Here is a 15,995-nt window from a genome sequence, read left to right on the forward strand (position 1 = left end):
TTAAAAATAAGTTTAATTTAGTTATAGAGTTATAACAAGCAAATGGCACTCATTCGGTGGAATGCCCCTATTAATCAATTTTATGGTTATTTTTATGTGTGCTTGTATGAATATACCTGGTAGGTGTTGTTCATAAAATGAACGGGTATGCTGAAGGGCAGCGAGTGATGATAAGGGTTCCTCAGCAGAATAGACACGATCTCCATACGAGACGGCTTGGCCTCTCTCTCTCCATTCTGCAGAGCTCTCTCCACTGACCGCTGACAGTACACTGCATACTTCCCTACCTCACTCCTGTACACACACACACACACACACACTAATTGTGGCAGGCCATGAAACAAGTGCAAATAAAACAACCACCCACCATCTAGAAGTGGGCAATATTATATCGTATACAATATATCGTATCGACACAGAAATATCATGATATTAAAAATCCATATTGTGATAATAGGGCTGTTCTGTCTTAAAAGTAGTCTTATTATTTACTGTGAAGCTTTAGGTGTATTTATTGTATAATTGTTTTAGTTTGCAGTTTATATGCATGCACTAAATATTCTGCAATATCATTTGCTGCATTATATTATTTTATGCTTTATTATTTATTTTGTTTATTTATTTTATACATTATGATTATTCTGTTATACTATTATACTATATTCCTGAAATTAATTAATTATTTTAGTTTTCCTATATCGCCATCGTTATCGCAAAAATACCCTGAAATATTGTGATATTATTTTAGAGCCATATCGCCCACCCCTACCACCATCTTTATCATAGCCTTGTGCATTTTTATCTGAGCATGCAAGTGTGTGTGTGTATAACTTTGCTTTCCTACTTACTTGGGATCAGCGTTTCTCTGCAGGTACTGTCTCAGGTACCACAGGAAGCGATGCTGGGGCAGGAAGAGGGCCACACATACGGACAACAGCTGCCAGCACTAACACAGACAGAGAGAAGCGAGTGAAAAGTTGGAGAATAAACAATAAAGAAGTTGCAGTATTTCATATACGTGTGTGTATCTGACCTGTGTGAGAGAGTAGTTGTTGGGCGTGCGGCAGTTGGTCTGCTTGATCAGCTGGCAGTACATCTCATTCTGCAGCTCGGGGTGGGTCAGACACACCTGCAATGCACTCTGGGCCAGAGACGTGTGGTAGTCTATGGAAGGCGCCTCCACCAGCACATTTATGAACAGCTGAAATGACTAGAAAAAGGAGACACATAATATAACATGTTACTGTTAGTATGTGGAATGTAATATTTATATATTTTTAGCACATGAAAAACTGTTGGAATTGAATACTTGAGATCAAAAGACAGTTTAGAAGGGGAAAATGAGATAAATAAGAGATAAAGTGCTGTTTTGTCGAAGAAACATATGGGGACAAGTGGGGCTACATATCATACATAGCTAGTCGTCAGAGACACTAGACCTGTAGTGACTTTTTTAGAGAGACATTTTGCTGTCTGTGTTCTAAAGCCAAGAAGTTAGAACATAAAAACTACTGAAATACAGTTTCAATATTATTAAAACGTATTGAAATTATAATCAAGCATTCATCTTGCATAATCAGAAAAAATTTCGAGAATCACCAAAAAAATCTATACTAAAATATCTTGAACACGACATTATGGATTTCTTAATAATATTTAACATTAAAATTCTTTCTTTCTAATGATAGCATTCTCTATGTATAAAAACCAGGACAAAATAGGCAGCAAAAAGAAATAGAATTAATATGAAGCACAATAATAAAAAAAATAATAATACAAATGTCACTACCACTTGTTGTGTGTTTATATTCAAATATGTCAGGAAACAGCAGAATAATAATTTACTTTTAATAATTTAATATTTGAATTGCAGAAAAGGCACGTTACATTACATGTACAAAAATCCCATCCTAAAGAAACAATCAATAAACAGGTGTTCCAATAAGTTTGTCCATTTAATGTATTTAAAAGCCATATTTTAGCATATTTGTTATTAATATATTACGTTGTTTTAATAATTTAATAAATAATGACCACAATGGACTAATTTATCCCAAATAGCATTTTAACTTGACATCAAATGACACCTTGTGCGGGGGGTGGGTGTGTCCCAAATTTGACTGTCGGACTGTAAAAGAGAATCTGACTTAACTGTGAATATCAATTTTTTTAATTTCTATTAATATATATTGGTGGATAGGTGTGTCTGTTATGTTTCCCTTTTAACGATGATTGGTGGATTTGTGTGTTCATCTATGTTTTGTGTGAAACTGACACATCAACAAAATCACAGAGGACTTAATAAACTAAGGAGTTCTTTGGAAGGCTATAAAATTATTCTACAATTACTCAAATGAGACTTTCAAACAAAACAAGCATACTTCAACCATTATTTCTTATTTGAAAGAAATCTGTTATTCATGTAAGCCCATCCCCGCCATCTAAAGTTAACAAAAAGAAAAATCACAGCACATTTTTTCTTATTATTAAGTAAACAAAGTCATTATTTTGAGATACTAGGTAATTAAAAAGCAAGTGTTTGCTTTTGGGGAAAAAAATGTCATATTAATGACTTACTATCACAAAATAATGAGATACTATCTCAAAATAATGAGATAGTATTTCAAAATAATGATGTGCTATCTCAAAATAATGACTTACTTTCTCAAAATAATGAGAAAGCAGTTTACTTAATAATAATAAAAAAATGTGCTGGATTATTTTTTTTTAGGGGTTGGGAATGGGCTTCCATAGTTATTTTCTTTTTTTGAAAGAAACCTCACATTATCTTCCATCATATCAGCACTGTTCTGCTTTGCCACTAGATGGCAGGATCTTCATGTTCAGCACGATTAGGCTGTACAGTGTGCTTTGATTTTGGGATGCTGGTACATGGCATAAGTTTCCCTTTTTTTATGCGACTGTCGAAATTGCAATGCAAATGAAATCAAGTTAGGATTTAGCCGTCAATGAAAGCCTTTCTACTATTGTATCAAATGTCATCATAAAGGTCTGGTTTACTATAAACACAGACCTGTGTAGCTTAGTCAAATCTAAGTCCAGATATAATAATTGTGGAGGAAATGGTAACTGGTCCCTCCTCTTATACTGCTGTAGAGCTATAGCCGTATGCTCTATACAGCGAGCTCAGCTGAGGGTCAGAGGAGAGTTAATCTGATCCATTATCTTCTCTCACTGCTCTAATGAGTGGCGGCCCTCACAGCTCTGCCTTTGATCCAACTGTGCTGGATAAAAGACACAGTTACTCTGAGAACACACTGGAATGCACTATCAGCCCTCCAGAGGGGGACTGAGGGAGAGAAGAGAGAAGATAAAAAAAAATAAGGTTAAAGGAGTGGAAGAGATAAAGAGTGAGCTGATGCTAAATTGGAGAGGCGAGGAAGAGAGAAAAGAGGACACTGAAAGAATAGAGCATTTATATGAATGAGGGACAGCGAGAAACAGAAGTCGTAAAAGCAAAGAAAGGGAACAGAGAAAAAGGACAGTGAGAAACAGGATAAGATGTCATAGCGAGAGAAAAGAGTGATTGTGTGTGGAAGGTCTCATCTACATCTATCAGGTGATTTCTGAAACCAGAGAACTGATTTAAATCTCGTCATTCTTTTCTAGTTTTCACGTTGACACAAACAAATTGCTTCTGTCAGCATTAACAAGTCAACACGTGATTAATCTGTTAACTTTAGTGTTATAATTCATTTTAATGTTAATTAATAATTTTAATAATAAATTTGCCACAACTTTCTACTGTAATTCACTCTTTTTGCAGAGCCTGATGATGTATGAGAGGTTTTATGTAGCAATGGTAACACAGCCTCTCTACTGTTAAGTTCTGCTGAAATATGGATTAAATCTCATAATTAACTCTCACTGGGCCTGTCACAAAATCAGAATTTGTGGACGATATATTGTTGAAGGAGATTATTGTGATAAAACAATATTATTGTCATTGTAAGCCTCCTAAATGCCGCTGACATAATGATAATATAATAGCATAGCAAAGCATTCATATCCTTTTAAAGACAACAAAATTGTAATTAATCATGGTTTGGGAAATATATATATACCCTTTTCTTCGCCCATTGCATGACTGGCTAAAATACTGTTTACTGTTACGTAGCTCTGGAAAAAAATAAGAGACCACTTCAGTTTCTGAATCAGTTTCTGATTTTGCTATTTATAAGTATATTTTTAGGTAAAATGAACATTGTTATTTTATTCTATAAACTACGGACAACATTTCACCCAAATTCCCAATAAAAATATTGTCATTTAGATCATTTATTTCCAAAAAAAGAGGAATGGTTAAAATAACAAAAAAGATGCAGAGCTTTCAGACCACAAATAATGCAAAGAAAACAAGCTCATATTCATAAAGTTTTAAGAGTTCAGAAATCAATATTTGTATATATCAATATAATAACCCTGGTTTTCATGCATCTTGACATGTTTTCCTCCACCAGTCTTACACACTGCTTTTGGATAACTTTATGCCACTCCTGGTGCAAAAATTCAAGCAGTTCAGCTTGGTTTGATGGCTTGTGATCATCCATCTTCCTCTTGATTATATTCCAGGGGTTTTCAATTTGGTAAAATCAAAGAAATGTATAATTTTAAGTGGTCTCTTATTTTTTTTCCAGAACTGTATATGTCAACAAACATATGAATAAACTCAATAGACATAAAGATATCACAATTATCAAATATAATGAAGGTAATGGTTATTTATTGTACGATAAATCGATAATGTAATTATTGTGACAAGCATAACTCTCACTAAACTTATCTCTCTCTAACTCAAACACACCACAATCACACACACACTGTTGCTGCTCCTGTGAAGCCTAAGCCATGTTTCCTCTTCTATCTGACCGGTACCACTTTAAAATAAGACTACCTTTATGAAGAGTTTATAAATGGTTTACAATTACTTTATTAATGATTACTAATTAGGTTGTAAATGCCTTAAAAATCATTAATAATCAGTTATAACACATAATTAGAAAGGGCAACAATATAGATGGCTGTGGGTTCACTATTTGTCAAACAACAGGTCGTTGTTGCCCTTTCTACGTATGAGTTATAACTGATTATTAATGATTTTTAAGGCATTTACAACCTAATTAGTAGTCATTAATAAACTAATTGTAAACCATTTATAAACCCTTTATAAAGGTAGTCTTATTTTAAAGTGGTACCATTTGACCTATCTGAATCTATCCGTGTCGTTTCTGCTTAAGTCGTATTTAAAGAGTAAAAGCTAAGAGGTTGTTTGACAGTTTGACCTTAGAGCTGTGCTGTGTCTGAGCTTTTTTGTGTTTAAGGCTAATGCTCTCCCTTTACTTGGCAGATTAATACGGAGATATTATAAGAAAATATAAAAAATAATACTGTAGCCAGTTTTTAATGCGATTTTAAAATTTTTTGCTAGTCTCTCTCCCAAAAATACAAGGAAGTATGAGCAGTTTAACTTAATTAATCGATTAATCATGATTAATCATTCATCACAGAATAATGTTGTAATCAGTGTGACAAAACAGACAAACAGAAAAGAGAGAGAGAAAAAGAGAGAAAATACACAAACCTTAAAGAGTTTGAGTGCCTCTGTTTGAAGGGCTTCTGAGGGCAGAGTGGTCAGTGGGGATTGCAGTCCGTCCCTACTGTAGCACAGAACCTCATGTTTCCACAGTGGAGAGTCTATAAACACACACGAACATGTTTACACACACAAATGCCATGGGAACATAGATGTATGGTGCTATTTAAACTGTCAGCTTTTATTCAAAGTGAAATTTTACAGCATATTAATTAATCCTGCTTATATGCAGGTAGTAGTGCCCAGTGTAACACTGTAGCTCTTCAGAAACTTCAGAAACAATCACCTGAGTCTCCGTCTACATCCAGCAGCTTGCCAATCAGCTGCTCATACTCTGTGCCCACTTTCAGGCTGGGACAACTTCCTGCTGCCACAGTCAGATGGTACAGCCAGGTGTCCTGTGAGAAAGACGCAGATGGAGAGTTTAAGCACCTCCCCTACATACTGTATATAAAGCAATCTTGGAAAAGCCCCGTCTGATGACACATCTCAAAGGTAGGGTCAGCTTGTGAATAAAGTACAGCTGCTTTGGGGTATTTTGCAGTTAGCCCGATCGTCTTTTATTGCCTTGTTACTAGATACTGCTGGTTACATTAGCTGTCTGGCTTCCTTTTGCATTCACCAGCAGTAGGGAAAATATTTTGGGTACATTACAGCACTAAACTACATTACAGCATTAAAATACTTATGTACTTATGTACAAAATATGAGTCTGTTTCTCTCTTTTGTTAAATGTCTTTCCAACACTTGACTCTGACTGCTGGACAATTTTCAAACTAAAGCCAACCAGCACAGACTCATATGCCCCACAAGTCTCTGACAACTGACCTCAAATCAGGTTTTTAAACGTCCCTAAAACCAAATAAACCAAATCAAATAAAATGTATATATATGTATATATAGATTACAAATGTTAAATTAGCTTTAAATCACAAAACTACTCCCTTTACAATTAAATATTATAGCAATTTATGGTTCTTTTTTGTTTTGTTGCATGTCCTTGAAAATGTTAGTGTTAGTGTAAGTATGTTTATGTTTTATCAACATTTTAAATGACTCTATATCCCTGCTATATTTTCTATTAGCTGTATTATGAACAAAATTTTGAGCTCATTCATGTTTTCAGTGTGTTTTCAGTACCTTTTCTTGCTTGGTGCCAATAAGCAGGTAGGTGGGGCTTTGCTCCTTGGGATGAACCACCAGTGTACAGTGAGAAGAGAGGAAGCCGCGCCCACCTGCCTCATAGTCTTCATCGGAGTCACATGACCTGTCCACCTCCTCCACTCGTGCCTCTCGCACACGGATCTGACCTAGAGGGAACTGATTTCCACACACACATCACATCACATAAACACTCATTACAAATCACACAACACAAACAATACCATGACACAATATTTTTACATGGACACATAAGCCCTATCCAGACGGGAATATTTTCTCAGGGGGACGTCTGTGAAAAATATTTCATACTTCTACTCAGTGATAAAACTCTTGCATCCAGACTGCAATTGAAAAAACAGGAGGACCAGTGAGTTTTTTTGGCTTTCTCGGTTACATGACATCGCGTTCAGTAGCTCGTCCATTTCCAATCGGTGTTGTGTTTACGTAGATCTCCGGAGAAACGCGTGCCCGAAGTGTAATTATGGGGCATGGCAGCGAACAAATAGCTGTTTTATTAACCGTGGAGTAACGAAACTCAAGGTGTGCGTCCGGACGTGACTAAAAAAAACAGTAGATAATTCATCCTGTCATTTTCTTAGAGGACGTCTAAGAAAAACACATACATGGATGTTCTGGGCGGGAATAAAACCACAGAGGACCCCCATAAAAGAGAAAATTACCTCAGGGAGAAGCAAAAACCTCCACAATATATTCAGATTAGTATTAACTCACCTTGTCATCCTGGTTGCGGTAGTAGTAGAAAACCTTCCCAGTTAAAGTGCACCACACAAGCTTGGAATGACCATGTCTGACCTACAGATTAGGAAGCAGAAAAACAATGAGGTGGCCAGAGAGGCAGAAGCATCAGAAAAACATGAAAAGACATCATATAGAAGTGAGGAAGAGCTGCTTCACAAATGTGTCAGTGTCACCAGCTGCACACAGATGTACACACAAATTACAGCCAAATTACGATTCTCACAGAGCACATGAAAGAACCCAGACGGGAAGAGGCCATGCATTACAGTCTGAGCTGTCACTCAGCTGCTGGAGATGCATCAGCCACACTCTTCTGATGTGGTGAGGTCATGTATTAACACATGCATCCTCGCACACACACACACACACACACACACACACACACACACACCACTGCTGTTCATAAACTGTAAATGTTTACTGTAACACGATTTTCCAAATGATGTGGAAAACTCCAGCAGCTTTACACATCACTGAAACATGTATTGTGTTGTGGTATGAATGTTATGGCAGATATGTGCATTTTTCCAAATCTCAAAAAGAGATAATTAGAACAACTTTGAATAAAATTGTAATACAATAACATTAACTAACTGACAAATCAGGTTAAATTACACTTATTATCAAAAACAGTTGTATCCACAAGGAAGTGTCAGATTGCAGTTCTGAATTTGGAAGGAAATTAAATGGACAATATTTATTGAGCTACACATACAGATGTAGTACATACTAGGGCTGCAAGTAATTATTATTTTGGTAGTCGACTAATCTGATGATTTTTTTTTTTGATTAATCGATTAATCACTGCCATGTCCTCCATCTCTAAAAATTATAGAAACAGCTGAACATGAAATTCAGATGTTGTTTAAACATGGAAAATACTGGTAATTCGTGATTAAATCTGTTTTCTCTTTTGAGACACTAAGAACAAGGACTAAGTTGAGCGTAACCTGTGCGAATGAGCCATTTACCCATCTCCCACTGCGATTCTGTCCCCAGCACTTTGTGTAACGTTACAAATTAAAGATTAATCGACAATGAAATTTGTAGTCGACAAATTTAAATAATCGCCACTGTCAATTATATCGACTAGTCGTTGCAGCCCTAGTACGAAACGCATATGTAACGTGACATGCCAGCCATCTTTGCATGTAGTTGTAGAGGTTCCTAATGGTGTCCTGTTTATAAATTTATTCCATACAGCTTGACTGTTTCTGTAGATTTTGTCAACAGCATCCCTTACATTTTCAGTCAGGGATAGGTCTGGCAATGCAGCCGACCATAGCAAAGAATCTGTGTCTTTAAGGCAAGCTCTTGAGACGGCAGCAGCATTTGTATCAGCGTTCCCCTGTTGAAATATCACACCGGCATGTGTGTTCAGAACATTTAGGGCTACTGCTTGCAGGACCTTATTAATGTAACCATGGGTTGATGGGTTGTCACAATGCCTGTAGTGAAGACCAAAGAAGATCTGGCATCATACAAAACTGCACCCCACACCATGACACCAGGCCTTCTAGATGTCTAGACGGATTTGTTAATCATCTCCATCGAGAAAAAAGCTGCTGGTTATCTTCACTGATAAGTCCCCTTTTTGTTTTGGTGTAGATGACCAATGAAACTGTGGGTGGAATGCATGGTTTATAGCAAGACACCATTAGGAACCTCTACAACTCCATTCCGAGACATCTGGCTTGTGTTACACACTACTTCTGCATGTGTAGCTCAAAATATCTGGCTAAATGTTTAATCATCAATTGCTCCTTTCAAATAGCGTTGTAAATCAACACTTCTGACTGTTTGTTTGTTTGTTTGTTTATCCTGACACTGTAGATCAGCTCTGCATCTCTTTAGCTCTGTAGCAGAATTGTACAAAAACAGACTTCCTCCCACACACACAGCCCAGGCACAGCTTTGCTGGAGAAAAGGTTCTCCACCTAAGCAAAATTCCAGGCATGCTGACCTCAGTTCTGTCTGAACGTGTGCTACTCACCCAGGAATCTACCTCAGAGCCTCTTACCTCATCAACAGCCCCCCCTTATACACATACACCCACACCCACACAGCCCTCTCCTAATCAGACCACCTCCTACTCCGGAGACAAGCAAATACCAGCAAACTGACAAATCCTGTTTAATAACAGCCACGAACATTACAGTCTAATCTTACCAGAGCAGATGCTTCAAACAGCTGTTCTCGGCTGCACCAAAATAAAGCTTTCAAGCGTTTGATGGTGGGTGACCAGAGAGTGCTGTGTTTGTGAGCTGGAGGTACAGAGCCTTTTGGAAACTCCACACCTCACCTAAGCTATTCATATTGGTGCCCTCAGACTGCACAGTGTGTGAAGTGTGTGAACCCTGACCTTAGTCAGCCAGCCGCGTACTGTGGGCTTGGCTTGAATCTCCACCAAGATTGGCCCGCTGGCCTGGACTTTAAGAATGTTCTGGAGAACTCGGATCCACTCCTCCAGGATGTTGGGGGAGTCTGCAGTCAGGTAGAACGTCTTCTTCTCTGTGATTAACTAACACACACACAAAAGCCACACACACACAAAAAAGCAATTAAACACAATAATAATGAATAAATAGAAAGGGGGTATTTCCAAACTGCAGAAAGATTAGATAATTAGAGCATAATAACTGATGGGTATTAAACATAATTGCTACCATATAAACTCTGGTAATCCAATACGCCTAAAACAATAAACACCTAAAGGCCAGACATCATCTTGTCTGACGAAAAAAAAAAAACACTGATCAAACTAAAACGAAGACATCAAGCAGACAGACTGCCTACAGCGTGCTTTGATGGTAAAATTAAGGTTGACAGATCTGCCTGACAGGTTTCACAAAGCAAAATGAAATGTGTGTATACAAACACTGTATGAACCAAAGTTTTAAATCACCTGCTCATTCATTGCTTCTTCTGAGCATTTGATTTCATTTAGCAACAGTGTGAGTGAGGTCAGGATGTGTTTCTCACCTGGAATGTCTGAGCCCCCTCTCCACGGGCTATACGACAGGAAGAGTTCAGCTCAATATGGCCCTGAGGCTTCCGGATCACGTCACTCTGACAGAGCACAGAGACCAAAGAGGACATCATTAGCACTGCAGAAGTTTTCATAATCCTACCTGCACTCTTACAAACCAATATAAACCACTTTAGGTGCACTTTTTTTTGTTTGTGAGGAGCATGTTAAAGTTCTACATGACCATCATAGCATAACCAAAAGAGGTTGTGGCACTCTGGATAAACTGAACCATTGTCTGGATAGAAAACTTAAAACACATGTTTTACATAGTTCAGACGTTCGGACCAATTAAGCAATTGATCAAGTTATCGTCATCTGTTAAACAAGAGAAGCAAAAAAATAAATAAATAAAAAAAATCAACCTCCTTCACATACATGCATATCGTGCAGAAGTATGGGTTGTAGGCCCCCGATATCTACTGCAACTATATAATACAGCATAGGACTGTCAAACGATTAAAAGTTTGCTATGATTAATTGTGATTTTTATATTTTGCATTTTTATTAAACATTAAAACGTTCAACAGTGGATTTTAAAACGTAAAATTAAACAATCAATGTAGGATCAACACAGTGGAATTTCTCTTACATACTGATAACAGTCTGGATTTTCCTTTTCATCTTTTGTATGGAGCACATGGCATTATATTTTTTCCAAAAAAAAAGATATGCAATACTAATTTGTCTGTCCACAATAAATGTTTCCAATGTGTGATGACCATACCAGATGCTTCTGAGCCCAGAGGACATAAGGCTTGTGTTTTGTGAATATAACTTTGTATTGTAGTGCTTGACAAAGCCATGTGGTTCTATCAGCTATAGTAGAATAATTGTTCTTGATGTGAGGTTCTTGAGTGATTAGAAATCATGGGCCTTCAACTTAGGCCTTGAATGAAGAAGTGAACCATTCTGCTCTTGAATGGTTTAATGATATTATGCACAGTAGAAGAAGAAATATGCAAATCCTTTCCAATCTTATTCAAGATTGTTGTTTTTTTTACATTTTTTAAATAATTTTCTCACACATTTGTTACAAGCTGGAGATCCTCTGCCCATCTTTACTCTACAAAAACTCTGCTTTTTGTCGATACTGCTATTGTACCAAATCCATGTACCTAAAATTGATTTTAATCCCCCTTTCCACAGGTTAAGGACCACTGTTACAGTGTATTATATCTGTCCATCCACCTTCTTCTGCTCTTCCAAGCATACTGCTTCGCTCCACTTCCCTAGAATATTGGTTCATCTGTTTACCACTTTCCTGCCAGACACTACACACCAGAAACAGGCCAGGGCTTGAAACAAAGCCTGCTGCTATTTCAGAAGTTGGCACAGGGCTGTAGAGCGATGTACTCACTGGAGATTTATAATACAGGATCTCTCCATTCCTCAGGATGAACCAGCGTCGCTTCCATGCCTTCACCTGGCTGCCCATCTTCAGCAGGTAGCCTGACTTCTCCAGAGTCTCCTAAAGAAACACATACAAACATGTCAGTGGTTTCAGACATCATTTTTTCTACTGATCTATAAATCGATGCGGTCAAAACTAGAACAAGCAGAATAAAGAGTAAAACAGTGAGAAGATCATATTATCAGGGGACGTACAGGCCCCACGCTCTCGCAGGAGTACGATGAAGTACGCTGCACTTTCTGCTCAGGCTCAGAGTAGTCACTGTCCAGTGAGTAGGCATCTGGAGGGATGGCATAATCACTCTCTGAACTGATAGAGGACATGGACACTCCTACAGAAGAGAATAGAAAGTGAGAAATGTTAACCATATACAGGGCCATCTCAAAAAATAAGAATATCTTTGAAAAGTTACTTTATGTCAGTAATTCAGTTATAAATGTGAAACTCATATATTATATAGCTGTATTACACCCAGAGTGATTTATTTTAAGTGTTTATTTATTTTATTATTGATGATTATGGCTTACAGCCAATGAAAACCCAAAAATCAGTGTATCAGAAAATTTGAATATTATATAAGACCAATTGATACTTTTGGCAGAGTGGGCAGTTTGCTAAATCCTGCTGCAAAATAAAATCTGCATCTCCATCTCCATCACTGATCATCAGTAAATTTCACATTTCATTTGAAAATCAAGGGAGCAGAGTCTGGAGGAAGAGTGGAGAGGCACACAGTACAAGCTGTTTGAGGTCTAGTGTAAAGTGTCCTCTATCAGTGATGGTTTGGAGAGACATGTCATCTGCTGGTGTTGGTCCACTGTGTTATATATCAAATCTAAAGTCAGTGCAGTGTTTTCCCACAAAATCTTACAGCACTTCATGCTTCCCTCTGTTGTCAGCTTTTTTGGAGATGCGGAATTCATTTTCCAGCTTAACAAACTGCCCACACTGCCAAAAGTACCAATTGGTCTTATATAATATTCAAATTTTCTGAGACACTGATTTTTGGGTTTTCATAGGCTGTAAGCCAAAATCATCAACAATAAAAGAAATAAATGCTTAAAATAGATCACTCTGTGTGTAATACATCTATATAATATATGAGTTTCACATTTTGAACTGAATTACTGACATAAAGTGACCTGTACAGTACAGAGATTATTGGTCATTTAAAGATAAAGGGCACAGGATTTATACAATGACATGCTAAAAGTCATGGAACAGGTGTGTCTCATGGAAGCTAAAGAACATTGCAGTGGACTGTGGGATATGTGTGTGTGGAATCTCCTGCATTGAATGTGATTTCTGTGAGTAGTTTGACCCTTTGCATGGACAATCCTAGCCAGATGCCACCGGTAATGATCATTACTACCCACTGTGCTGTCTACTGTAATGCCTTGGTCTGTCACAATAATTACTTTCCCTCACTATATAATTTAAAGAAATAATTGTGATAAATAATATTGTAATTTTGTGACTGTTGTATGCCACTAATATAATAATTGTTACACCTTAGCCCATGTCTGTGTTATGTTTCTCCCTCATTTGTTCCCTAGTGCTCCTGCCCCTCTGTTTACCTGTCATGTGTTCCCTGCCATGTGCTTGTGTTGTGTTTTTGTACCTGTTTCCGCCCTAGTCCCGCCCTAACCATTAGTGTTCTCACCTGTGTCTTGTTTGTAACCCTGCCCCCCTCGTCATCCTAGCCCAGGTGTTTCTCACTCTCCTCCTGTATATAAGCCCCTCTGTTTGTACGTGCTGTGTCGAGTCTTTTGTATTTTGTATCCTTGTATCCTGGTATCCTTGCTGTCCGTTCGTATCCTTGCTGTATCCTAGTCTTAGTTTAGTGGTCTGTGTTTCTTAGTCTTTGTTCCAGTTTTATATTCTCCTTGCCTTGTTTTTTTGTATGTTTTTTGCGTTACCCGTGTTTTGTTTAATGTTCGATTTATCTTGTTAAATAAATAATTATCTTTGCACTTACGTCCTCCTCCTCCTTCACACCCCTCCGTCTCCACCGTAACATAAGACTCGACCCAATCATGGACGTAGCAAAATGGAATGCCACGAGGAAGGCGGACCTGGAGTATCTCCGGTTTCTCGCGGAGCTAATTCGGGGGGATGAACCGCTCCCGGCGCCTCTCCGCGGGGTGGAGAGTGTCGGCCCAGCTCCAGCTAAGCTAACTAGCATGTTAGCTCCACCGCACTCTCCAGCCCGGCCGACTTCCAGCACTCCAGCGCGGCCGACTTCCAGCACTCCAGCGCGGCCGGCTTCCTGCTCTCCAGCGCGGCCGGCTTCCAGCTCTCCAGCGCAGCTGGCTTCCAGCACTCCAGCTCGGCCGGCTTCCAGCTCTCCAGCGCGGCCGACTTCCAGCACTCCAGCGCGGCCGGCTTCCAGCTCTCCAGCGCGGCTGGCTTCCAGATCTTCGACTCCGGCTCCGGAAGCAAGCTCCGGTCCGGTGTTCACAGCCACGCCCACTGCTGAATCTGCAGCTCCTGTCCGGATCTTGGCGGCAGCCGCACTCTCAGCTCCCGCTGAAGCGGCTTCTTCGCCAGCGGTGCCAGCCGCCTCCACGTCAGCGGTGCCTGCCGCGCTCACGCCAGCAGGACCCACCGCCTCTGTTTCTGCGCTGCCCGCGGCTCCGGCCGCCTCTGACTTTGTGCCCGCGGCTCCGGCCGCCTCTGACTCTGTGCCCGCGGCTCCGGCCGCCTCTGACCCTGTGCCCGCGGCCCCGGCCGCCTCTGACCCAGTTCCCGCGGCCCCGGCCGCCTCTGACCCAGTTCCCGCGGCCCCGGCCGCCTCTGACCCAGTTCCCGCGGCCCCGGCCGCCTCTGACCCAGTTCCCGCGGCCCCGGCCGCCTCTGACCCAGTTCCCGCGGCCCCGGCCGCCTCTGACCCAGTTCCCGCGGCCCCGGCCGCCTCTGACCCAGTTCCCGCGGCCCCGGCCGCCTCTGACCCAGTTCCCGCGGCCCCGGCCGCCTCTGACCCAGTTCCCGCGGCCCCGGCCGCCTCTGACCCAGTTCCCGCGGCCCCGGCCGCCTCTGACCCAGTTCCCGCGGCCCCGGCCGCCTCTGACCCAGTTCCCGCGGCCCCGGCCGCCTCTGACCCAGTTCCCGCGGCCCCGGCCGCCTTTGACCCAGTTCCCGCGGCCCCGGCCGCCTCTGACTCTGTGCCCGCTGTTACCCCAGTTCATGTGCATGGGGGTCCAGCCTCTGCTCCTGTGCCTACTCCCAGGTCACGAGCACCAGCAACACCCACTGCTCCAGCCTCAGCTCCAGCTCATGCACTAGCAGCACCCGCTGCCCCAGCTCCAGCACCAGCAGCTCCCGCTGCTACAGCCTCAGCTCCAGCACCAGCAGCTCCCGCTGCTACAGCCTCAGCTCCAGCACCAGCAGCTCCCGCTGCTACAGCCTCAGCTCCAGCACCAGCAGCTCCCGCTGCTACAGCCTCAGCTCCAGCACCAGCAGCTCCCGCTGCTACAGCCTCAGCTCCAGCACCAGCAGCTCCCGCTGCTACAGCCTCAGCTCCAGCACCAGCAGCACCCGCTGCCACAGCTCCAGCTCCAGCACCTGCTGCCACAGCTCCAGCTCCAGCACCTGCTGCCACAGCTCCAGCACCAGCAGCTCCCGCTGCTACAGCCTCAGCTCCAGCACCAGCAGCTCCCGCTGCTACAGCCTCAGCTCCAGCACCAGCAGCTCCCGCTGCTACAGCCTCAGCTCCTGTGTCTGAAGTGCCTGCCGCTCATGTGGTACCCACTGCCTCTGACCCTGTGCCCGCGGCTCCGGCCGCCTCTGACCCTGTGCCCGCGGCTCCGGCCGCCTCTGACCCTGTGCCCGCGGCTCCGGCCGCCTCTGACCCTGTGCCCGCGGCTCCGGCCGCCTCTGACCCTGTGCCCGCGGCTCCGGCCGCCTCTGACCCTGTGCCCGCGGCTCCGGCCGCCTCTGACCCTGTGCCCGCGGCTCCGGCCGCCTCTGACCCTGTGCCCACTCCCAGAACTTTGTATGCCCCCAGGCCTATCCCC

At 41.7% G+C, this 15,995-nt stretch overlaps 1 protein-coding gene across 1 annotated transcript in view; it reads right to left on the reverse strand.

The window, feature by feature from the left end:
- Positions 1-15,995, reverse strand: part of plekhh1 (pleckstrin homology domain containing, family H (with MyTH4 domain) member 1) — a 59,549-nt gene that overhangs the window by 8,091 nt on the left and 35,463 nt on the right. The window contains exons 12-22 of the mRNA XM_022672923.2: positions 12,174-12,310; positions 11,926-12,036; positions 10,520-10,606; positions 9,900-10,058; positions 7,511-7,591; positions 6,755-6,934; positions 5,901-6,012; positions 5,603-5,715; positions 1,034-1,210; positions 849-946; positions 117-294 (exon numbers count right to left, since the gene is read on the reverse strand). Coding sequence (XP_022528644.2) covers positions 117-294; positions 849-946; positions 1,034-1,210; positions 5,603-5,715; positions 5,901-6,012; positions 6,755-6,934; positions 7,511-7,591; positions 9,900-10,058; positions 10,520-10,606; positions 11,926-12,036; positions 12,174-12,310 — 1,433 coding nt within the window. The remainder of the gene's footprint in view (positions 1-116; positions 295-848; positions 947-1,033; positions 1,211-5,602; positions 5,716-5,900; positions 6,013-6,754; positions 6,935-7,510; positions 7,592-9,899; positions 10,059-10,519; positions 10,607-11,925; positions 12,037-12,173; positions 12,311-15,995) is intronic.

The sequence above is a fragment of the Astyanax mexicanus genome, chromosome 14 (genome assembly GCF_023375975.1).
Source record: "Astyanax mexicanus isolate ESR-SI-001 chromosome 14, AstMex3_surface, whole genome shotgun sequence".
NCBI classification, from domain to species: Eukaryota; Metazoa; Chordata; class Actinopteri; order Characiformes; family Acestrorhamphidae; genus Astyanax; species Astyanax mexicanus.